The 25,580-nt window shown below is 37.5% G+C and overlaps 2 protein-coding genes across 10 annotated transcripts in view; both read right to left on the bottom strand.

The window, feature by feature from the left end:
• The window catches only part of LOC131347583 (sorting nexin-1-like), a 28,303-nt gene extending 18,728 nt beyond the window's left edge, over positions 1–9,575 (bottom strand). For 3 of the 9 annotated variants that reach the window (XR_009203803.1, XM_058381738.1, XM_058381739.1), the window contains exons 1-5: positions 9,325–9,574; positions 7,890–8,052; positions 2,716–2,858; positions 2,570–2,636; positions 2,418–2,461 (exon numbers count right to left, since the gene is read on the bottom strand). Coding sequence is in view for 6 of the 9 variants with exons in the window: in XM_058381738.1 (XP_058237721.1) it covers positions 2,418–2,461; positions 2,570–2,636; positions 2,716–2,858; positions 7,890–8,052; positions 9,325–9,414 (507 nt within the window). In the remaining 3 variants the exon portion in view is untranslated. Of the gene's footprint in view, positions 1–2,417; positions 2,462–2,569; positions 2,637–2,715; positions 2,887–4,008; positions 4,131–7,889; positions 8,053–9,324 lie in introns of those variants that run through there. The other 6 variants (XR_009203801.1, XR_009203802.1, XM_058381740.1 and 3 more) reach the window with 5 other exon arrangements.
• A 4,672-nt stretch (positions 9,576–14,247) lies between these two features.
• Positions 14,248–25,575, bottom strand: slc8b1 (solute carrier family 8 member B1). The gene is made up of 14 exons (XM_058381362.1): positions 25,399–25,575; positions 24,962–25,114; positions 24,709–24,761; positions 23,118–23,175; positions 22,546–22,651; positions 22,248–22,415; positions 21,995–22,111; positions 20,034–20,164; positions 17,169–17,310; positions 16,724–16,845; positions 15,776–15,929; positions 15,432–15,512; positions 15,241–15,305; positions 14,248–14,617 (listed from the first exon to the last, which is right to left on the bottom strand). Exons 1-14 carry the CDS (start codon positions 25,567–25,569, stop codon positions 14,429–14,431), a joined length of 1,710 nt encoding a protein of 569 aa, XP_058237345.1. The 5' UTR covers positions 25,570–25,575; the 3' UTR covers positions 14,248–14,428.
• Between the last annotated feature and the right edge of the window lie 5 nt (positions 25,576–25,580).

Raw genomic sequence — 25,580 nt, 5'->3', positions numbered from 1 at the left:
CAGATGGTCAACTTAACAAAGCAATTTTTTCTGATATGTATATGAGATTAATATAAAAAGGGAATTTTATTAGCTTTATTAGCTTTGCATTCTGAACCACAAATAATAATTTGATAGCAATTTTAGGACAGTTGGTTCACAAAATTATTGATTTTCACCCTGATTGCTGACAAGCAATAAGCACTGATGGTGGTTGCTAGTTTTAGTCCCACTGCATTTTTCTTTATACATGCTGCATTTGTGCAAAATTACTCAGAAATATGTTATGATCCACTGTTCCACTGTTATGCTGATGACACACAGTTGTATGTTGTAGAAAAGCCAGATGATACACTATATTGCCAAAAGTATTCGCTCACCTGCCTTGACTCGCATATGAACTTAAGTGACATCCCATTCCTAATCCATAGGGTTCAATATGACATTGGTCCACCCTTTGCAGCTATAACAGCTTCAACTCTTCTGGGAAGGCTGTCCACAAGGTTTAGGAGTGTGTTTATGGGAATTTTTGACCATTCTTCCAGAATGGACATTTGTGAGGTCACACACTGATGTTGGACGAGAAGGCCTGGCTCACAGTCTCTGCTCTAATTCATCCCAAAGGTGTTCTATCAGGTTGAGGTCAGGACTCTGTGCAGGCCAGTCAAGTTCATCCACACCAGACTCCGTCATCCATGTCTTTATGGACCTTGCTTTGTGCACTGGTGCACAGTCATGTTGGAAGAGGAAGGGGCCAGCTCTAAACTGTTCCCACAAAGTTGGGAGCATGGAATTGTCCAAAATGTCTTGGTATGCTGAAGCATTCAGAGTTCCTTTCACTGGAACTAAGGGGCCAAACCCAGCTCCTGAAAAACAACCCCACACCATAATCCCCCCTCCACCAAACTTTACACTTGGCACAATACAGTCAGACAAGTACCGTTCTCCTGGCAACCGCCAAACCCAGACTCATCCATCAGATTTCCAGATGGAGAAGCGCAATTCGTCACTCCAGAGAACGTGTCTCCACTGCTCTAGAGTCCAGTGGCGGCGTGCTTTACACCACTGCATCCGACGCTTTGCATTGCACTTGGTGATGTTTGGCTTGGATGCAGCTGCTCGGCCACGGAAACCCATTCCATGAAGCTCTCTGCGCACTGTTCTTGAGCTAATCTGAAGACCACATGAAGTTTGGAGGTCTGTAGCGATTGACTCTGCAGAAAGTTGGCGACCTCTTTGCACTATGTGCCTCAGCATCCGCTGACCCCACTCCGTCAGTTTACGTGGCCTACCACTTCGTGGCTGAGTTGCTGTTGTTCCCGAACACTTCCACGTTTTTATAATACAGCTGACAGTTGACTGTGGAATATTTAGGAGCGAGGAAATTTCACGACTGGATTTGTTGCACAGGTGGCATCCTATCACAGTTCCACGCTGGAATTCACTGAGCTCCTGAGAGCGACCCATTCTTTCACAAATGTTTGTAAAAACAGTCTGCATGCCTAGGTGCTTGATTTTATGGCCATGGAAGTGATTGGAACACCTGATTCTGATTATTTGGATGGGTGAGCGAATACTTTTGGCAATATAGTGTAGGTACCAACTTAATAAAGTTGAGGAATATATAAAGAACCTGAGACAGTGGACACTTATTAACTGTATCTTACTTAATTCTGAAATAAAAGAGAAGTACTTGTACTAGGACCACATTCAGCTAGAAGTAAGCTTTCTGATTAAATAGTAACTATGGATGGTCTTTCTGTTTAATCATATGCAGCAGTATGATTGGTCTGATTATTGACTCCAGTCTTTCACTTAAACGCTAACACTTTAAAACCCACCTAAAGCTACACTTTGCCCTCCATTTGCCATCCATTAACAATTATCAACAGAGACAAAAAATCTAGCTCTACTCTAGCTATTAAAAAAACTGATTTCTTCACTAATCAATTCAGATTCATAAAAAGCAGAAAATCAGCCACCAACATACATAGACTCCTCAGCCTGTTACAGCCGCTGCAACCATAACACATCACATAAAAATCAAAATCAGCAAAAGTAACATTTAATGCAGAGAAAGACAAAGTTAACCACATATTACTACTTACCACAATTATAAACCACAAATATAATTAGGTTTTGTGGAATAATTTATTCAGTGGAAAAAGATTTTCACAAAAGTTTGACATTGCACAGAGTAATATATACATATTGGGATCAAACAACATTTACATATTTTATTTCCTGTCTACTTGTGCAGATTTATGACATAAAATCCCAATTAATTCAATTTCAAAGTCTTATGGGAGAGAAAAAATCTTATGGGAGCCCTATGCAACTGCTTAAAAATCTTATAGCTAGAAACAACCCTATCTAGAACCCAGTAATATTCATTTGTAGGTTTATGTTTAACAAAAAAACAGCTTTGATCAGCAAACCTGAGTTGACACGTTATAGGTCATATATGCGTTCATGCCATCTCCTGCAAGACATTAAACCAGTAAGGAGTGAAACTAGTAAATAACAAAACTCACTGCTGCCAAAAACACATGATACTTAACACTATAAAACCCAGAGCAGTGTCACATACCTATCCTTTCAGGACTGGTGACAGCAATGTTAAGTTCCAACTTATCTGCACTTTCTTCCTCTTCCACCTGCAAATAAACAAATAATTAGCCACTTATGGTTAACATAATATAATTCTGGATTATACAGTCTGTCTAAACTAAGTACCTCCTCCACTGGCTTGTTGTAAGTGTTGGACATATGTGAACTGCTATGGGTATTTATGGTGCTGAAAGGAGGTCCAGCTGAATCGATGATTTCTATCCTTCCTCGGCTGTTTGGCATGGTCAGGGTCAGCTCTACAGTGGCCTCTGGGGTCCAAACAGAGAAACACATGTACTGTTTACTGATTATTATTATATTGTATGTTATCTGAAAGTCACACAGCTCTTCGTGTTATTAAACATATTTTTGAATCCTGCATTCTCCACTTCCCTTATTTGAACAGTCACTGAAGTAGTTTTCTTTGATTTAGAGTAAATCTGAAGGAAAATGTCATTTTATGAGAAATATATTGAGAGAAACAGTGTGTGTGTGTGTGTGTGTGTGTATGTGATGTGTATGCCAGTGTGCTAGCTGATGAAAAGCAGTGTGATTTGGAGAAGCATGTTTTTTGTTTTGTTTTCTAATCCCTGTCACATGATTTTTGGGAAATTGTGTTGAAGTCAAATGATTTAGCTTACAGCATACATTTTACACCAGGTACCTACAGTATTATACCGGTTTACTAAATATTATTTATTTAGTAGTGGTTTACTAAATAATATTATAATAATATTAGAAAATATCTGCAATGACTTTCGGATTATTGATTATCAGGTTATTATAAGTCTGCATTGTCACTGTATATGACCACAAGATGTTTTTAATCTAATAAGACCTTAATTGTTAGTTGCAGTTAGAGCTATCATGAAGTGTGGATTTTAACCAATGTCAGAGTCTGCTGCATAGACAGTGAAATCTAGCATGTCTTTTTTCTATATATAAGTCACAATAATCAAACTTGAGTAACACCAACCATGCCTCATGTAATGTTAACTTTGGATCTTATTTAACAAGCATATTTGATCTGACTAAAAAATTTATTGTCTAATTAATGGTGGGCAGTAATGACATAAATGTAATTGGTTACTGTACTTAAGTAGTGGTGGGCCGTCAGGACCAGCAAGGCCTTCTCTGCTGGCGTAAACAGCAGGGATCTGAATCACTGACTTGCATTTTAAAATATTTAATATATTTTTCCATTAATGTGTATTAAATTATTCCCAATAGTCTATTCTCTACATTTCATAGCTTTTCTCTTGGTTGCGCTGCTTCCAGTAGTGATAAGAATATTTATCCTATCATATTACAGCCAGTGGCTGACATCATGTGTTGCCACGGTGAAATAAATCTGCCTTAAGGCCAGAATCAATAGTGCAGGCGTCTGTAGCTTAAAATAAGTGGCAATGAAATTGTTACCTTAACCAATCAGATTTCGAGTTGGTGTCACTGGGGCCATCTAGCAGGCATACGATTACGTCAGCAATTTCCCATCCTTTGATTGGATAATTGGAGTAGTCAGAGGCAGCGAACTGCACAAACTAAATAAAATATATATATTTTAACTCACAATGGCTGACAGAGGAGAAGAAATCGATTTGGTCGCAGACATCCTTATAAATGCATTTTCAAGGCAGACTTTAATAAAATCAACTATTCCTTGTGAGGTGTGAAATACTGTAGCCTAATATTTTTTTTACTTTGCTATTTAACAGTTGATTAGTATCTATTGCCATGGTGTCATAATGATGGTATAGAGATGGATTAATTCAGGAAGGACACCAGTGAAGGCCTAGGTGTGAAACGCATGGCCCGCCACTGTACTTAAGTATCTTTTTCCAGTATCTGAACTTTAATGAAGAATAAAACATTTTTGAGACTTTTTATTTTCACTCCACTACATTTTGAACTAATATATAGTACTTTCTACTCCACTACATTATCCCACATCTCTCATTACTTGCATTAAAAAAAACAAACAAAAAAAAACAGTTGTCCAAGTACAGCACAACAAACCAAGCTACAGCGTGTGCATTATTTTTGAACCAACTGCAGTGTCACAGCTTGAAATACTGTAGCCTGCGATGGAAGAAAACCCTGACCCGATCCTGCAACCAGCACACCCATGGACCATGACCTTACCTGCAGGATTTAAGTTGAAGAACAGAAGTAAGACTCTTTCATATTCAGATACCTGCTCTGCCTCAGTAACATAAGATTTCTTCTTCCAAGAATTCAACATAATATTTGCGATAACGTTGAGGTGAGCACGTCCTGTGATAATCATAATGGCCATTTTCTTTAATATGAATCTAATGTTAGTTTGTAGCACTGAAGGATTTTATTGTGTATGTGAATAAATCTGTCATTATTGATTATTTTGTGTATGGCTAGATACGCTTTAGTTAGCTAAGTAAGCTAACGTAACCAGTAATTCTTGAGCAGCAGTCTATTTTAACATTACTGATGTTATTACAGCAACACAATAACCCAATAGGTCAACTTTTATTGTTGATATTTGACCAATACTTGCCCATCACACCCAAAGCATTATTTAGTAAATACTGAAATAATGACTGTGCAGAAATCGAACTTTTTTTCCTCTGAATCTGTAGAGCAGCACGATTCTCAGGACACAGGGATGTTCAGCACATATTAGTTATTCTGTATGAGTTAACAAATCAGGCTGTCCCGCTATAGTACTTACTATTTTCTTCGGCAGTGATGTATATATTTTCATTTTTAAGCACGGAAACAATTATGTTGGAAACAATTTACAAGATACAGATCCTGTCTTTATATAAGGGTCACTTTTCTTGTGTAGTGTTCATGCACAAATACCTGTGCCCTGTAAACACTGACACACACACACACACACACACGCACGCACGCACGCACACACAAAAAAGTAAGGGAACACTTAATATACACAAGTCAATTTAACTTCAGGGATATTAGTCTGTCCAGTTAGGAAGCATAAGGGATTGCCCCCAGTTGACCTCCAGCAGGCTACTGGTGTGCATATTTTTGACCAAACTGCCAGAAACACACTCCATAAGGGTGAAATGTGGACCTGAAATTCTCTAGTGGGACCTGTGCTCAAAGCCCAGCACCATACAGTTCAATTGCCATTTCCTAGAGAACACCAGAATTGTCAGGTGTGCCATTGGCACCATTTTTACAAATGAGAGCAGGTTCACACTGAGCAAAGGTGAAAGAGTCTAGAGATGCCATGGAGAATGTTATGCAGCCTGCAACATCATCTAGCATGACCAGTTTGGCGGTGGGTCTGTGATGGTCTGGGGAGGAATTTGCTTGGAGGGTCACACAGACCTCCACATGCTACACTTACTACTACTAGGCATTAGGATAAAATCCTCAGAGCTATTGTCAGATTGGTGCAGTGGGCCCTGGATTCCTCCTGGTGAATGAATGCTACACATGGACATTAAAATTAACCAAGTAGTAAATGAGCTATCTTTATGCTAGCTGCTTTGTGTAAATAATAAAATTAGTCATGTTTGTCAGAATGTGGGCTAACATTTCAATAACCGCTGTGCATAAATTACATTAGCCACATTTGCCAGTAAGCAAGCTAAGCATATGCTAACTGTTGTGTCTGAATAATAAAATTATATTGTTATTTATTATTATTACAATATTAATTAAGATTATTAATATTGTGCCCCGAGGTGTGCACCTAAACTTTATTTACATAGCTGTGGTTGTTACAAAATGCACATGAACTGTGAATGTATAATATAAATAAAAGATTATTCAATGAGACCCAGTATGTGTTTTTTCTGAATTGAACTTTAACCATGAAGTTTTACCACCAACATTTCCCATCAGGCCCATCAGATGACCCTGTCACATACTCTTAATCACCCTTTTCTGTTTGACCCTTAATCAACATTCTAAGCTTGTGTTATATCTAGATTATTGTGAGTTTGATGCCACAGTTCTCTAGCTCGTTTTGTTGTTATATATGATTTGTTCTTACTTTTTTTTGCTCTTTATTTGAATAAATGCCTTCACATGCATCTATCATGTGTCCAGCAACATTGTTTATGCAAAAAAAATATTTGCAGAGTACTCTCATTCATTTTGAAAATGCTTTGATCAAAAATCAAGTGTCTAATATTCAGTGTTTTGCAGAATGATGAAGTGCTGAATGTTGCAATATAATCTCTCTCTCTCCTCTTTCTCTCTCTCCCTCCCTCCGTCCCTCCCCTCTATTGGCAAATCTTTATGTTTTTCTTTATTTGGATTTTATTATGGCACAAAATTCTGAATCACAAAATTCTAAATTTTCATAAAGCAATTACACATATAGCAAAACTAATAACAATAATATTCACAATAATAATAATAATAATAATAATAATAATAATAATAATAATAATAATAATAATAATAATAAAATATAGCAGTTATGCTATTAAATATAGCAGTATACAACTAGCAAAAACATGTTCAATTTATTTATTTTTTTACTTTAGGTCATTTTTCTTTAATTAACTTGACTTGCAAGCACAGTGTAAACCCTGACATAAAAAGAAATGCTCACTGAGATTGTGTTTCTCTGCATGCTTGCTACACTGTCCCATGCCCATAAATACCTTTAATTTGTAAGATTTTATAATTAATGTAATTTATAAGCTTTTTTGATTACATTTGAAAGCTAAAATATACCATGAATTAGGCCATAATTAGCATGTTTGTAATACTTTAAAATCAGAGATATTTTAGTTTAATTTTGTTTAGAATGTTTTTTAATTACTTTATTTTGGAGCACACAGACACAGGTGCACAGGCACACACACACACACCCCCTTCCCTGCTGATGTTAATCATGTGTGTAAAATGTGTTTGTTATTAGAGGTTTTATGAACTGCAGCTGGGTATTTATTTGATCATTCATTTTACATACTGTGTGTGTGACTGTGTGTGTAATTCATCACATCTTATTATCAACTGATACTGGTCTGCATGTTCATGTTGGCCATCCTGTCTAAATACTGTCTGAAATGTCTGAAAGCCTTTATTATTTTTATTTATTACAGGGAATAGTACTTGATTATATGATGTTAATAAATTCAAACATCTTTAGGCAATTCAGATGAAAGATTCAAATAAAATATTCAAAATGTAATCTACCTTACCAATTAATATTACATACTGGTGATAGAAAGAGATAATATTTTGTAAAAAGCACTCTCTCTCTAAAACTAGAAAATCACCCTTGGACACTTCATCAGACTCAATAACTTTTTCTGTGTGTGATCGTGTGGAGATACCTGCAAACAAATCCAGCTCTTCAGAGTGCATTAAGTTGGATTTCAATTGTAAATTGTTAGTCTGTGGTGGAGCCTGACTGATGGAGCTCTGGACTGCACACACTTCCTCACTAAAGATATCTGCACAAGGCTCGGCTTCTGATTCTGGTGGCAGCAATTTTTTCTATTAACAAACAAGCACACAAATAAAAGAATTATTATTATTATTATTACAAATAATAATAATAATATTAATAATACATAGTATAGTATCAATATAAGTAGTAGTACTAGTAATAGTAGATGCATTTCATTTCCATTTCTTAAGCAATCACAGGAAAGCAGAGCAATAACTTTAGGCAAAGGGATTCAAGAGTGATTTAGGTAAGTGTCAAAATAGTCAAACCCAGTGAAGACCGGATGATATTTGGAGGAGTAGCAGCATTATAGGGGGTTAGATCTATTCATTTTTAGCATTTTACTGGAACTTTGACCAGCAGGTCAATGCAGGCAAGAAAGTTGCACAGCCTCTGGCCTGGTCCTGATGATGACATTGCTGAGATACAACCTCACTTCCTCGTTGGCCTGTTTACAGACAAACCATTTAGAGTATTCAAAATTCTTTAAATAACTTATGTCAGGCTTTCTCCATAGATGGTGTGTGTGTGTGATTATTTTTGACTGGAAAACATTTGTTAAAAAAATTGACTTTTTTTTTTTTGACCAAGATGGTGGAAAATCTATTGAGGCAGAAATTGACATCATATGGGGCATTGAACTCATTCTGACGCAGAGAATTCAGGAAGGCCAGGCTTTTAGCCATTTTTAGCCATTTATCTATGAGCATAAACAGACATTTAAATTAGGGCCAGATTTGACCCCATGGTGGCGCTAGAGCCTTGTCAGCACTTTGTCCCTTCCCAATCACTGACCCAAATGTCACAACTTTTAGAGAAACGGTTCTGTGGGCTGTTATAAACACTCAGAAGAAGCCAGAAGTCGAAGATAAACAAAGGGCAGAATAACAATAGGACGTACCTTCGACCCTCTAATAATAACACACACCGTGTTACAGTATTACAATATAGCACATTTATAGTTTACCTGTAAAGGTTAAAAGTATTGTAATTACAGATGTCTAAAGCTGATAGTGAGCTGTTAGCAATATACAAAACTACTATATACTGAACTGAACCCTATCTGACACGCAGCCCACTTGTTATGCAGAAGCCTTTGTGTGTCATGACTGACAGACTTAAGAGTCCGCTCGGGCAGGGGGCGGAACAGGCCTCCACTCCATCCTCTAACCACAGCTCGGTAATGGATATGCATTCTTAGCGAGTTGGCAGAATAACCTGACACCCAATGGTATATATCTTTTTCACTAAGAAGTGGAATTGCTATTTGGCTTTTCTTGTAAGCAGTCACGCTAGAAAAAGAAAAACCCGTTACTTACGCTTGTAAATAGATCATCACAGTCCTCAGTGTTTCTCGTATCCGTTTCCTGATCCGCAATGAACTGATTCTGCACTGAATGAACCGACATTATTTTTTTAACTTTACTGTGCCAAAAGAAAAACCGAATGCGGTCCGGTACTGTGTTTGTTACTGAACGCGAGCATATACAGGATCCTACAAAACAGCTGCCAGTTTGTGTTGTGATAAATTCTGACACTCTGCCAGATTAAGTCTCCTCTTCGCGCGCATGCGTACTGATTTACTTATTTATTTAAATAGATAAATCTGTTGTTCAGATACTTTATGAAATTAAATATAAAGTGATGCTTACCTTTTAGTATTTTTTGTGATTGTGTACTTAACCTTATAATGATTTAAAAAAAATTAGTTATGCATTTGTAAAAAATTAAACATTTTTTAAGGAATGGCCTAAAGCAAAAATAAAATAAAAAATAAAATAAAAATAAAAACAATAAATTACAGTCAATTTAGACACAATTGTAAATATTGTATGATATAAAATATTTCTCCTACATATGTAAATATATGGTATTATGTTTTGTTTTTTATGGAAAGAAAGCTTTGACACAGATGGAATTCAAAAACTTATAGGTGCCACTTATATAGTCCTTTATAGGTCATATTCATATTTTAAGTCAAATAGATAAAAATTGCATGAAGGCATATGGCATTAGTAGCATTTTTACGTTTTCAATTCATAGATTAAGACCGTTATACAGAAACAGATATAAGCAGAAATTCCAAATATAAATAGTATGCCCATCGATATGCACACGTCCACGCGAAGGTGGGACGTGATTTGCCAGGAAGTCAGGATTACACACAACACCCCGCGCTTGAGGTAGCCGCTGTTTTGTTGCCACCTACTGGACTGGTTAATTACTGATAACGTGATAGTAACGCATGTGATATGAATGTAATAGTCACATTATTCATAATTCATAGTAGTCAGTAGAAGTCAAACTCAGAATACACAAAACATCAAGCCTTGAGGTGAAAGTGCTACAACAGTAGAAGATCACATTTGGCTCTACACCTGAAGCAGAGGCTACAGTGGGCACATGGCTCACTGCTGTTGTAGCCCATCCAACTCAAGGTTTGACATTTTGTGCGTTTTGCTTTTCTGCTTATCACAATTCTAAAGAGGCATTTACACTCACACAACTGATATTTTCCCCCTTTATTATTACATGTAAACTCATGAAACTTGTGTGTGAAAATACCAGGGCATCATTAGTTTCTAAAATACGGTCTGGCGTCAACAACACATTGGCTGATTATATGAAGTCCATGAATAATAAATATAATATTCTTAATAATGTGCTAAAGTCATTTAAAGCAAAGGCCCCTGCACTTCCTACTAATTTTTTAAACCCTTAAAATGGCCTCTATGGATCAGACATTTTGTCCAGCACATTCCAGAGATGCTCAGCCAGATTGAGAGCTGAGGAATTTGGAGGTTAAGTCAGTTTTGGCTGCAGTGTGTCAGAGTGTAATATCCTACTTTACACATTAGGGAATACCTTTGCCATGAAGGAATATACTTTGTCTCCTTGGTAGGTGGTATGTGTCAATGTAACATCCACATTTCACAATCCACAATTTTTCCTACAGTACCTCTCTGTGAGATCAGACCAGACTGGCTAGCCTTCACTCCCCATGCGCATCAGTGAGCCTTGGGCAGCCATGACCCTGTTGTTTGTGTCCATCCTTGACCGCTTTTGGTAGTGAAGAATTTCAGAATCAAGGCTATGTGAATCAACTATGCTCAAAAAAATAGGAATTGCGATGCAGAAAAATGAGTCAAAATTTTAAATATTTGGCTGTAGCAGGAGTCAGTTTGTTCGGTGAAGGGCTGAAGATCGGTACAATAATGAATGTCTGCAGGCAAGAGTGAAGCATGGTGGAGGTTCCTTGCAAGTTTGGGGCTGCATTTCTGCAAATGGCTTTGGAGATTTGGTCAGGATTGAAAACCTCTGGAATGTCATCAAGAGGAAGATGGATGGTCACAAACCACCAAGCAGTGGTATAAAGTTACCCAACAGCAATGTGAAAGACTGGTAGAGAGCATGCCAAAATGCATGCAAATCGGGGTTATTCCACCAAATGATTTCTTAATGTTATTTAGCCAAAGCATTAACAATTTGTTAACAAATTATTTGCATTTTGTTTTATTTGAGTTATTAAAGCTCTGCAAATACTGCATGATCTTGGGTTATTTTGATGTGTTGTCATTTCCTTTAAATATACACTTTAAATAACAATAGTTATATTTTGAATTAAGGAGAAATATTGTCAGCAGTTCACAAAAAATGAAACAAAACTGTTTATCTCACCAGTATATGCACCTGTAAGAAAAAAAAACATATTATAGTATATAATTATTATAATATAATTATTATTATATTATTATATAATTATTAAAATTATTATAGTATAATTAAGGGGGCAAAGCTTTTACTATTCTCAGTCACTGTCACCATGGCCAAGAAGAAAGAACTCAGTCATGATCTTCGTACGCGTGTTGTCAGTGCCCATAGTGAAGGCTACAAGGCAATTTCGAAAGAACTGGATGTCCCTGTATCAACCGTATCATCAAGAAGTTCAAGATGTTCAACACTGTCAAAAACCTGGATGGGTGTGGCAGGAGGCGCAAAGTATCCTCTAGAGTCGCTAGAAAGATCTGCCGCGATGCAAACAACAACCCCCATATCACCACCAAAGCTCTTATAGACACCCTCAACCAAGCAGGGGAGACGGTATCAAGATCCACCATTCAGCGAATTCTGCATCGAGGTAGTCTCCATGGATATCGCATCACTCCTTACCCAGAGGTCATTCCAGCTTTCAAGCATGGTGGTGGTCACATCATGCTATGGGGATGCTTCTCTGCCAGTGGTACAGGTAACCTTGTTAAGATAGATGGTATCATGAAAAAAGAGAACTATGTCAAGATTCTTGATGAAAACCTGGTGGCGTCAGCACACCAGCTCAACCTGCCAGAGAATTGGACCAACCAGCAGGATAATGACCCAAAGCATACAGTGCGAGTGGTCAAGAAATGGTTCAGGGACAAGAACATAAATGTCCTGAAGTGGCCAAGTCAGAGCCCTGACCTGAACCCAATTGAGAATTTGTGGAGAGAGTTGAAGATCCGGGTCAGGGCTAGGAAGCCTTCCAATGTCCAACAACTGGAGGCTTTTGCGAAGGAAGAGTGGGGAAACATTCCGCAGCAGACCTGTAGAAATCTTGTGGAGACCTACAAGAAGCGTTTGCAGGCCGTCATTAAGAACAAAGGCTTTTCTATTGATTATTGAAACATATAATATAAAGGGTATGAATAATTCTGAACATGGTGATTTTTGAATATTTGTCAATAAAAACCCCACGAAATGTCATATTTCTTGAAATATCACGTTATTTCTTCACTTGTTTGTCACATATTAAATATATGAAAGTATTATAAAACTCATTCATCACAGAAGACAACCAAAAAACCCAAAAAATAACAAGGGTATACATAATTTTAAGCACAACTTTAGGAAATAACAATTAGAAACATTTTAGGGAAAAAAGTTACAAAATCCTGGTTGCATAAGTGTGCACACCTTTTTATATCTGGGGATATGACTGGTTTCAGAATGAACCAATCAGATTCAGTCATGTTCAAAAGTATCATACATCGTACATCTGTCGATGAAATTGTTCTGATTGACTCCAAATAAAGATCAGCTGTGTCAGTAGGATTTTCTTCACATTTTCTTGTTTTCATATAACTATTTATACCATAGTCTGTAAAGAACTTATAAAGCTTTGTTTCCCACTTGTCACAAAATGGAACACCACAGTGACATCACAAAGACAGGAAATTATTCATCTTATTCCATCCCACCTTCCTTCTTTTAAAAAAAGACAAGATGAAACCTTAACAGGAAGACTGCCAAGAGACGTAAGGCAACATTGAAGGAGCTACAGGAATATCTGCAAAGTATTGATTACTTTCTGTATGTGACAGCAATCTCTCATATTCTTCACAAGGCTGGGCTGTGGCAAAAAATCTCCAAGCTCAACTAAATCACCTGAAACTATATGGTAGATGTGTTATGTTTTAAGGTCTGATGAGACCAGTTTCAAAAGGCATGTTTTCATGCAAAAAAGCACAATACCATAAGAATACAGTCATACAGTGTGGCATGGTGCTGGCAGCTTCATGTTTCAGGGCTGCATTTATTCAGCCAGAACTAGGGCGTTTATCAAGGTAGAGGGAATAATGAATAACTAGGAATCCCAGTTGATCTTAGTGCAAAACATTCAGGTGTCCGCTAGTAAACTTATGAATCAGTTGAATGACTATCAACCAAAGCATACATCCAAATCAATAAAAGAATGGCTTAACCAAAGAAAATCAATGTTTTGAATGACCTAGCTGAAGTACAGACCTTATTCCAACTAAAAATCTGTGAGCTGACCTGAAGTGGGTCATGTGCAGGAGTTTCTCCTACAATCGGATTAGATGTTTTTGTAAGAAAGTTTGGGAGTATTGCCAAGTTAAGTTTTTTTGTTCTACTAAAATAATTGTTTTTCACTTAATACTTATATGTTGTAATTTCAGACTAATTCAGACCACCAGTGATGTGCAGACTTTTTATATCCATTGTATATATACAAACTTCAGTAATGCAGTCCTGGATAAGACAGCTTAACCTTTGTGCAACAGTATTTTCAGGCCATATCAGTATAGGGATCTATTAATGGTGTATGTACATATTTTTGTACCCAAAAATATGTACATGTTTTTGGACCCAAGATTTGTATACAGTTGTTCGTATAAATGCAGTTATTCGGATATTGCTACTAACGAGAATTAATAAATGGCAGTAAACAACAAAAAACAAGTAACTATGGTAATCTAACCCCCACAAGGGTTGTGTTTATTAAAAATCAAGCAATCATCCAGATTCAGCAGTCACATTATTTATGAATAACATGTGATTCTGACATGTTATACTTTTTTTACACTGTTAAAAATTCTGCACTTTCATAACCTTCCTGCATACATGCGGCCAGTGAATGTGCTACGTTTACATGTGGATCTTTCCAAACTCTGTAAGGAGTGCAATAATTAGAAAGGTAGCATAGAAGAGCATAAGGAAGATGCCATAGGCTCGGCTCAGGTGAAAGCACTGCAGAGGAACGAGCACAAATGAGAAGACCAGAGAGAGACCCAGTGCTGCTGCCAGCACCCAACACAGCAAACCCTCTGACTCCAGCTGTGTACAGACAAGAAACATGTGAGTCATACCTGCAGTCATTTAGGGTTTCTATTTTCATTTGGTTTTATTTTAATTAAATTGCTTTTTTTCATATTTAATTTCATAATTAATTAGAAACATGTATTCAGATGAATATTCCCTCTCACTATTGACTCTAGCATATTTTTTCATGACATTATGTGTCCTGTCAACATTTGGATCAAAGATGAAGAAAATTAGCCAAAACATTTATGAGAAATTTGCAAATGGTTTATCAGCTTATCAAACAGAAGATTTCTGAAATGTTAATTTAATATGTATAATTAAACACTGTGGGCAATGTATGTATCTTCAGAATGCCACCTTTCTGTACAGAACCATAGATACAAATGGCTGGGGTTCAGTTTTTATAACAGTAAATCTATCCTGGCCTAGTGTAATCATAACAGATTAAAATTCCAAATAAGTATGATATTTGTCTGCATGAAAATAATTTTATGAGTATGAAAGAAAACATGTGGTCAGTGCGAGGCATATTACATTTAAAGAAGAGCTGAGATGAGATTTAAAAGATTAACAACATTCACATGTCCTCTGTAGACATACAATGGAAACTGGAAAATATGGTGGCTCAGACATACCTTTATGACATCATGAAGGTTGATCATCTGCAACAGACAGCCAAGACCAACTCCAAACAGCATGTCTGAGGTAGACAGATGCTAAGGTCTACTTAAAACAATTATAAATAAACATCTGGGTTCAGTTTGTGTTAGTCCCTAATGGAAAAAATGCTAGTGACTGCTGGAAAAGTACTTCATTAAAAGGATACTGAAAATAATGCCTCCGAAGCAGGCAGAAATGGCCATTCGGGGGTAGCCTTGCCGTGCTATAGTGATGTCAGCAAAGCAATCTGTTTAACGAAACAAGTACAGTATCACCAAAAAAAGGAATTTTAAAGTGTCACTGTTGGCTCTAACTTCCTCATTTAGTATCTAGACTCAGATTTCACTGCTAATTTGTGATATGTATTGTTAAAATAAATTGAACTCAACTGAACAGAAGGGATAAAATACTAGCATATTTTAAAACCTTTTTCTGTCCCAAGGCAAACTGCAGCACAGCTCCATATGGCTGAGGTATTCTTATAGTTCTGTGGTACCAGTGTGTATGTACCTCCAATGCTGTTTCCCCATGCAAGAAGTGTGAGTCCCAGTACAGTATTACTCAAACGAAGGACGATGCCCATCAGGTGCAACACACTCACAACTTCTGACGCCACTGTGTTGATCCACAAAGCACTCACTATAAATCCCAGTAAAGCGAAGAGCTGCACATACACACACCATGACATACTAATGAGAACAGTTTTAACAGTTTTAAGTGGGCTATGCTGCAGTATTCTCCTTTGTACAGATGGATATCACAACTGCTAGTTCACATCAATGCAATTTAAGTCCATCCTAAACCACACTCTCATCAGGTTTGAGCAAAATAGTTTTAGACTGTTAGCCAAATGATAATGATACAAATCCCATAATAAAGATCAGTTATAAAAGTCAAGAAGGATCAATCATCTTTCTTTCACTAGATTTTCACCACATTACAGACAAATAAATAAATAAATTAGATATTCTGCAATAAAAAAAAAACTATCAGTAATAAATCTTTTACCTTCTATTATTCTATAAGACTCTTTCACTACCATTTGTTTATACTCATGCTCTCAAGTTCTTAGGTTTTCACTCGCTCTCTGGTTAACTCCAAGCTATGATTCAGTCAGACTTCTAAAGTCTCTCAATTTGGGGAATGATGATGTTTGACACAGGCAGCAAATTCCCACTAATTCCAAACAAGACTCCTGACAGTAATGACTTGTGAATCACTATGACAGGAGGGGGACTCACTGATGCTCATGAACAACACTCATAAAGCTCATCAAGCAGGTTTGTCGATTTCAATAAATATGTTTTAATCTTTAAGCTAAAATTTGTTTTCTTAGACTCACTAAGCAATATAGTAGTAGGGGTTAAATCTAAGATTATAGAACAATTTAAAACAGTTCAACTGTATTTTCTTTGTATAAAATGGACTGAAGATGACAATTGTGGAATTAATTCTCACAAAGTGGTAAATAGGTCGATGCTCATTAGTGGTAGAACAGTAGACTATGCCTGAGAGAAAGGCTCCAACAAAGGCTGTAAGCATCCACACAGGAAACTCTCCCTCAATGAGGTACAGACCATCTGCAACAAAAAGAATAATTATTTGCCAGTATTCAGAATATTCAAAGACTACTACAATTTACATTCATTTCACTAACAGAGCAGAGAAAGTCTCTTAAAGGGAAATGTTAAGCTTTAATTGGTTTACCTCTCTGTGGCTGAGTGTTAGAGTGTCATACAATGACCAAGAATAAAAAACATGAAACAATGAGGAAAAAAAAAGCTAAATGCATATAGCTATCCCTAATGATTGAATATTGTATAGGCCCAACATGCTTAAAGATGGTAGGTAAAAACACAGAACTAAATGTTACTTGTGTCTGGTCCCATGTTGACACACTTACATTTCCCTGAGTTGTAGGTAAGTACACATACTAGTGGCCCAGTGATAAGGTGAAGGCAGTTAAGAGGTCGTTTCCAGTTACATTCCTTTTTCTCAGTATCCACAACTGGAACTGTCAGCAGCAGCAGCACCTCAAATGGCAGCTAGAGCAATGCAAACAGCATTTAGCACTTTAATCGTCAATTTACAATAGTAGTAACTGGGTATAGAACTCTCCCCTAAAACAAATCTTAAAATATAAACCTTCAAAAAACTGATAGTAGATATTAAAACCGCCATTAAAGCTTTCATAAACACTGGCTGGCCAAAAAACAGCGAAAACCTGGATTTAACTAAGATAATAGGTAAGAACCTTCCATTGGATAATTTCCCTCAGTAAATAATATGTTTCAGCTGATTATTTAAGTAATTATTCAAACCGGACTGATGCAATGGGTAGCTTCTCATTTTTTACACAACCATGTCATGTGGTTGTGGAAAAGGTTGTTACTCTGTTTGAGGAGGGTAGGATTTTTGGCCTGCAAAGAAAACAACTGAGGAGATTGCTGAAATCTAAAATTAGGTTAAGAACTGTTCAATGCATTATTAAAACCTGAAAGCATATTGGTGAACCACCATCTTTATAAAAAGAAATGTGGTCGGAAAAAAGAGAGATAGGTGATGTAGCAGCACTTCTCAGGGAACCAGGTTACATACATAACTTGAGATGTTCATGGCTTGATGCTATGGGAATGTCAATACCAACAGGATACCCCCAGGATCTTATGAATTGGCATTGATGGCTGCGGGTGCTGACGGGAGCAGCTGAGCACCACCGGACCTGAGACTGGTTGAGGCCATGTACAAATCGTGGGAACTGATGCACACCTGTGGAGAGGACCAGTCTGCTGCAGTGCATGCATTATACAGTACACCCACAGAACCATGTGAGATGGAACAGAAGGCTGCTGGGAACATCCGTGCAGTAGAGACTGATGAATACATGCAGACTCTAATGAATGAGGCTAACTCCAGTGGCTCAAAGAGGGCCCCTAATAACCACTCAAAAAAGATCCTAGGAGGGAGCTTGTGGCCTGCAGAAATACCACAGCCATCTTGCACCATGCAAAAACAAGAGATCCATGGATGTATCCCCACAGAGGGAGAATGATGGCTGCATGGCTAGCAGAAATAGCCACCAAATACACCTAAAAGGCAGCAGGAGCTAGTCCTGCTGAGAAGCGCTCCTGGAGGAACTCCAGCACTATACCAGTGTAGTGGGTTCCGATGGTGCTGTTCGCACTGTGATAGGAAGATCCTCCATTTCTGGGTATATGTTTTCCTGGTGTAGGGAGCCCTAGAACTCAGCGTAGTCTCCACAACCTTGGTTGAGAGACTAGATTCTATGAGCTGGTGCCTCTCAGGGGCCAGACCTAAAGGTTTCAGTTTTTTGGTATGGAGTAAATGATGGCCCCCTGTGTCTGAGAGAGAAGAGCCTGCTGGACTGGAACCTCCCAAGGAGTGCCATAAAGGAGGGATATTTGGTCAGAGAACCAAAGTCAGATGGACGAATGCAAAGCCACTAGGAATGGGTGGACAGTACTGGTGTACCCTGGTTAGGACTCCTGGCAGCAGTGCTATCAGGGGAAGGCATATAGATGAAGCCTTAGCCATGACTGCATCCTGGCATCCAGCCTTAGAGGAGCTGGAGATGTGAGGGTGAACCAGAGGGGACAGTGAGTCTGCACCTTGGCAGCAAACAAGACCACTTCTGCTTAGTTGTACCTCGTATGGCCTCCACTAGTTGCAGGGGTTGTTGTAGTTCCCTCAGCTCCTGTCTCAACCGGAAGTCTGATCCCTAACTTGTGTGCCCTGGAATGTAAACTGCCCTCAGTGAGAGCAATTTTGTTTCTGCCCAAAATTTCATAGTGGCAAAGATCGAATCCACACATGCAGGAGAATGCCTGCATTGTGGTTGACACCCCAACTACCCCAGAAAGTGGAGGTGAGTACAGGTACCTCTGAGTCCTCAACAACTCTGTGTGTAGGTCTGGGAAGAACTGGACAACATTCACTTACTCATTGGGCCATTCTTATTTAAGTTTTGCGACTCAGAGCCTGATGCAGACAACATTAGGTCATTGTTTGGCTTGGAAGAAATCATGGCGTGAGCTTCCCAGTCCAAAACGTGGCATTGGGAGTTGGAGCAGGGGGTGACAGAAAAGGGGATCCCCATTCCACGCTCCATTTACACCAACTCCAACCCCGAGCCCCATGATCAAAACCGATGTGCAGCCTTAGCAGATGCGAGGCCCAAGCCATGGGGAGCACCCCACCCCCACCCCGACCCCACTTTTAATTCAAGCCATCACTGGATTTTTCTTTCCTGATGGCACTGGCATATTCCAAACTGAAAATGCCAACTCAAATTGTGAAAAAGTGGTTCAAAGAGCATAAGAAAATTTCCCCTGTTTTAGAAATTTCCCCACTGTGGGACGAATAAAGGTTTATCTTATCTTATTGGCCACCACAGAGTCCAGACCTTAACCCCATTGAGAATCTTTGGGATGTGCTGGAGAAGACTTTACACAGTAGGTCAACTCTCCCATCATCAACACAAGATCTTGGTGTGAAATTAATGCAAATCTGGATGGAAATAAATGTTGTGACATTACATAAGCTTACTGAAATGATGCCACAGCAAAAGGGTGCCATAATCAAAGCAAAGGTGGTCCAACAAAGTATGAGTGGGTGACTTTTTTTTGGCCAGCAGTATATATCTTGTAGAAGATTCTACAATAACTTTAAAAACACTTGAACACCACAGCAACCATCATAAGACATTCCAATAATTCAATCAACAGCTAAACAACTAGGGATGTTTAACCTGAATAATCTTGAGCACTTTCCAGCCCCAGTGTGTCCTCCTCCAGTTTCTTGAATCTATGGGGTTAATAGCTCTCAGGAAGATGCTACTGGTTGACTCAGTGAAGGAGATCAAAGGTTCATACTCCTCCTCTGAAACACCCACACACACATTATAAACAATGAACACATTACAAACAAATTTTGCTAACCTTAAATGTATATAAGCAAACTACATATATACATGTAAATCTTAGAATGATCAAATGCAATTTTTACAAAGATTTTAGAATACTGTTCCTGTAATAAAAAGTAAATATTTCAGGGATTTGCAGGTTTTGCTACACCTGGACAAACCCATATGCTGGCCTTCCTCTGAGTTTGCATTAAAAGTCTCAAACAGAGACATATTCCAGGCTTATTCACTTTGCTTAAGTTTTTTAGCTTTTCAGACAAAACATATTATTTGACAGGCTAAATAAAAACAATCATTTTGTAAATGAATATTTCATTTTTGAAAGAAAAAAAAGTTATCCAACACCAACTAGCCTTGTGTGAAAACGTAACTGCCTCCTTAGCTACTCAATCAACCAGTTATTCAAATTTATGTTCAATTAGACATTATTTTTATTATTACACCCATGCTTGATTACTGTCAGTGCTGCTGAATCTAAACATCATTTTAATAGAACTTTTCCAGCAATGTGATGTAGGCCAAAAAGTTCTCAAAAAGCAGCACATGCCATGATAAAATGAAATTCTATCACAGTGAGAACTATTATCTTCAAATAGAGAATGAATAATATTCATTAATCATTAATAATGGAATTAATCATTGGAATAATCATTAATCTAGCCTGCCTATAAGAGATTTCTTCCAAAAGCAGTAAACTAGGAAGTCAATTATGGAAGTGTGATGGTGTGGTGATGCTTCAGAGCCTGGTGATTTGCCTTAATTAAAAGAATCACAAATTCTGGTCTGTACCAGAGAATCCTGAAGAATAATGTCTAGTGATCAATTTTGGTCTTAAGCTCAAGTGCAATCCCACCTCTGAATGGTGCAAATGGAACTAAATTTAGGTGTTTGGTTTGAGTGGCCTGTTCAAAGCCCTGACTTGAACATTGAGATGCTGTGGCAGGACCTTCAACAGGAAGTTCATAATTTCCTCAACTGGGGGATTTTTTTTCACATGGGATATGTATTTTGCATAATCTTTAAATGATAAGATAATTTTAAACTATTTTGTGTTTCTTCATGTTCTCTTGAACAAAAATAGAGGAGTATCAGAAAGGGCCCAAATACTATTTCACAGCACTGTAGGAATTGATTAAGAAAAGGTTGAGACCCCCACAGAAAAAAAAAAAAAACAGATTTAATAAAAACAGCATGAGATCATCTCATGTTAACCCTAACCCAAGGCTTAAATACTGATAGGACATGGCAACAAAACATTGTTTAAAAATGTTGATGATTAAATATGAAATGATTAAATAATGGTTAATAATCATTAATCAATACAGCTTGCTGTTATAATAACCTCTACTCATTTGGTAAAGCTTCCCACCAATTGTGGAACATGGTTGTGGGGATTTATGCTCACTTGTTATAAAGAGCAGTAGTGAATTAGGGCACCTTTTTCAATTCAGAAGGTCTGGTATGGCGTTACAATTCATCACAAAAGTGTTCAGAGGGATTGAGGTTAGGGCTTCGGCCACTGGAATTCTTTAACAATAACCTTGGCAAAACATGATTTATGGGACCAGCTTGTGCACGGGGCAATGCTCAAATGTTTGGAGCCTTTCACTTTCACTGAGAGGAAATATTAATGCTGTAGTATACACAGACATCCTAGACAACTCTGTGCTTCCAAATTTGTGGCAATGATTTGGGTAAAACCAAAGTGTTATGTCGTATGTCCACATACTTCTGGCCATATAGTGAAAAAAAAATGGTTTATGAAGCAGAAAAAATGCTCTCCTCACCTGAGCTAAACTCTGTAGAGTTCGGTAGCGTTTCATGGACAGATCGTTCCTGGCAGTTATAAATATATGCACTCACCACCACAGTTATAACGTACACCAAGTACAGTCCCAGATATCCTGCAGGATGGAACAGAGATCTTTATCATACCATAGCTACATATGACACAAAATTTGAAATGAGAAGGAATGTTCATAAAAGTAAATATAAATGTCCTCATGAGAAAAGGTGAAAACAGAATCCAGAGAAGCAGACCTAGGGCTTCTGCCAGTGAAATCTCTCCCTTATACAGAATGTTGAAAGTCCAGAAGACAGCAGCCATGTAAAAGATGACATCACGCAAAAAAGGGCGAGAGGCCACGGTGAAAGGCTTCACCAGGGCAACACTTCCAGCAACCACTGTGGTCACAAAGATGCCTGCTCCTAAAAGACAGAAATACACAGTAAATTAAATATGGGCATTACCTAAAGTTTGGAATTATCCTTTTTAATGTGTACCTTTTAAAATAGCAAGCTGAGATCATAACAATAAAACACAATCCAGAAGACTCACCAAACAAAGATCCAATGGCCATGCCAGCAGTCTGTGGCCGCGAAAAAGCAGCCATGGCACTGAACACATCTGGAGCCCCATTACCAAGGGCTAAAAATGTCACTCCCTGCACACCAATGCCATTAGGGAAAAGCACACAGTACCATCTCAATAAAATTAGAGTCACTACCAAACACTGGATCTGTTTTGAATGACTTCATCCCAATAATTATTAATATTAATGCTAATACAAGGGAGAGATATACATGCATTTATGTTTCAGTTAAAGTTAAGTACAAAAGGTGCAAATAAAATATATGCTCTACAGCTAACAACCTTATTAGATAGTAATGGTTTTCACATTCCAAAAAAGTGAACAGAAATTCTGTTTTTGTAAGATTTCTGTAATATTAGGCATGTGTAAAACTAGCTCCTTACATTCCTGAAGAAAATAATCAAATTAAGTTTCTCAGTCATCATACATTGTTTTGATTATTTTATCTGACTTTTGACTAGAAGCTTTATGTAAAAGCAGAGAGAAATTAATAACTCATCTCAAGGATATGATTGAATACCAATATGGTCAAGGATACAGCCACATTATGTGTCAGCCTCAAAGTGAAGGAGATAGCAGAGAGGTTGGGACAAAAACTGCAGAAAAAAGGTAATTAATATTTTTATAATGCATACTCAAACACCCTTTAAAATAACAAATAATAGTATACTCTTGCAGCAATTTACTTTAATACAAATAGGAAACATCTTAATGTGTTTAAGTGTAAATGCATTTTACAGCGTCAGTTTCCCCATCGTCAAAACATGAATGTCTTTATATTCGTTTTTTGTTAGCAAGCCAGCTAACTAAGTGATGTATTTTTACCTCTTCAAAACAACAAACTGTGTAGATTTTGAAAGCAAAAATGTCTGTATGTCAACAAATTAGCAAATGTCAGCAAATATTTTCATATAAAAAAAAACATATTTAAAGGTAAGAAGTGCTACTTAATTTGATGTCACTTAGTAAACCGGGAAGGAACTTGTACTTGATAATTTAATCATAATAGACTAAAAAGTGTCTGGTCTAACTAAAATAATGGCTGTTATTATGCCCGTAATAGAATAAAAGTTGAATATCTTTAAACAGATATGGTGAATTCAGGTAAATTGGGACAGTTTACAGTATTTATTTACTGTCCTTATAAGTGAAAGCAAAAATGCATACAACACCCTATAAAAATGATTCAAAAACTAATTCCTTCTCGTACACACCCAGACTTTTTGCCGTTAAGTGCACATTTACTAAGCAAAAGTGCACAGTTCATCAGAATGCTCCAACCAAAATTTCCCCTTTTTACTTGAGCTATTGGAACACCAAACAGGCCTCTGATCACTACACTTTAGGTGATAAAAGGTTGCCATGGAACTGAGCAGATCCAGCAACATTGAGGCTATGACTGATAAACAATAATCTTTGTTCAAATAAAGCAGATCAGTGGTTATTATAAAAAACCTCAACATAATACAAAACACCACCTCAACTCATATGATGATTTGCTTTGTTAAACGGTGAGAAGTGATCAAACAGCAGCTACAGGGCAAATTAGGTGCTCTTTTCTCAGACATAAGAACCACCTGGGGTCATAGTCCAGCAGATGATAACTGGTCATGGGTTTGATCCCAGCTGTGTGGTAGTTGCCAGACCATTGCAAAACCAACCATAAAGGGAGAGTGGGGCACAGCCTAACACTTTCTCTAGTTAGGGTTCAAAGCATTTTTCTTCTTTCACATTATCTTTACATGTCTCATACAAATAAGTGTCTTGTTTTATATATAAACATATATTTTATCTCATTATTTAAATGGAAAAAAGAGAAGTGAAACGATAGAATGTTGTAACATTTGAGTTGTACATTGTAATATGACCATATGACTGCTTAAAATCCCCACTGTACATGGAAACTACTAAATAATGTCTGTTACAAGATGCCCCATGTTAGGTTGTGTCCCATTCTTCCATATTTTTTTTAAATGAAATGAGGACATTAGGGTGATGTATGAATGGAAATGTCTACTCTCCTTAAGCTACACATATTAATGCACCTTGATCAACACCCTTATTTAAATTAACCAAATACCCCTCAATGAACATCATAACCTTGCTTAAAAGTTGAGAACAAAACTAACAACTCTGATGCAATCAGTCCAAGAATCAGGAAGAAAATCAGCAACAACAGAACCTGAAAAGGGGGAAGCAAACAGAAGAGGAAAACAAATAATTAGTGCACTGTTATATTTAATGAACTCAATTGCTACCTTTTCAGGACAGAATACAGGAATAGTTCGTGTTTATCTGACTCTGAGCTGAATACTGAGCTGTAGTAGTGTACTCAACATTCATGTGCATGCGATGCTTGTTGGTAAATGTCGGGGTACTTACATAGAAAAAAATGGCAAGGGGCAAGAGTTTAGGAGGAAACAAGCAAAAAGTGATATAGGGATAATTAATGAAGCCACCCTCGACATGGCAGTCTGTGGTGTTCAGAACAAACTCGCAGCGCTGGGTGGCAGGCAGTGTCATCACCTTGTCACACTGGTAACAGAAGTAAAACACACATTCAACGCTTGACAACGCATTAATAAACATTAAAAAACTTGTGATCAAACATCAGTCCAAAAATACATAATCCGCGAGTTTATGTAACACTGTAAAACGCAGTGAGGTGGTTCTTTTTAGACACATAAAATCTTTATTTCATTCACGAAGTCAAGCGACAGCACAAAATGTAGTCAGGAAAACACTTTTTATTTTATTTTTTTAAACAATTATTTTATCATGACGTATTTTACCAAACTGCAGTCACATGCCCGACATACCTTGTCCTCATTGCTTTTCAGTGCAGACGAAGTCGCTGTAAACTCACTCACACTCTGACCGCCGGTTTCCAGTGGAGTGCCGTTTAAAGCCACAGTTGTCCATTTCTCAGAGATAACATATTCTGATTTCAGTACAAATGCCAGTGCTACGATTAAACACACTGTTGTCATTCCTAAACCCG

The sequence above is a fragment of the Hemibagrus wyckioides genome, linkage group LG27, assembly GCF_019097595.1.
Source record: "Hemibagrus wyckioides isolate EC202008001 linkage group LG27, SWU_Hwy_1.0, whole genome shotgun sequence".
NCBI lineage: Eukaryota > Metazoa > Chordata > Actinopteri > Siluriformes > Bagridae > Hemibagrus > Hemibagrus wyckioides.
This window is presented reverse-complemented; position numbering and strand designations above follow the sequence as displayed.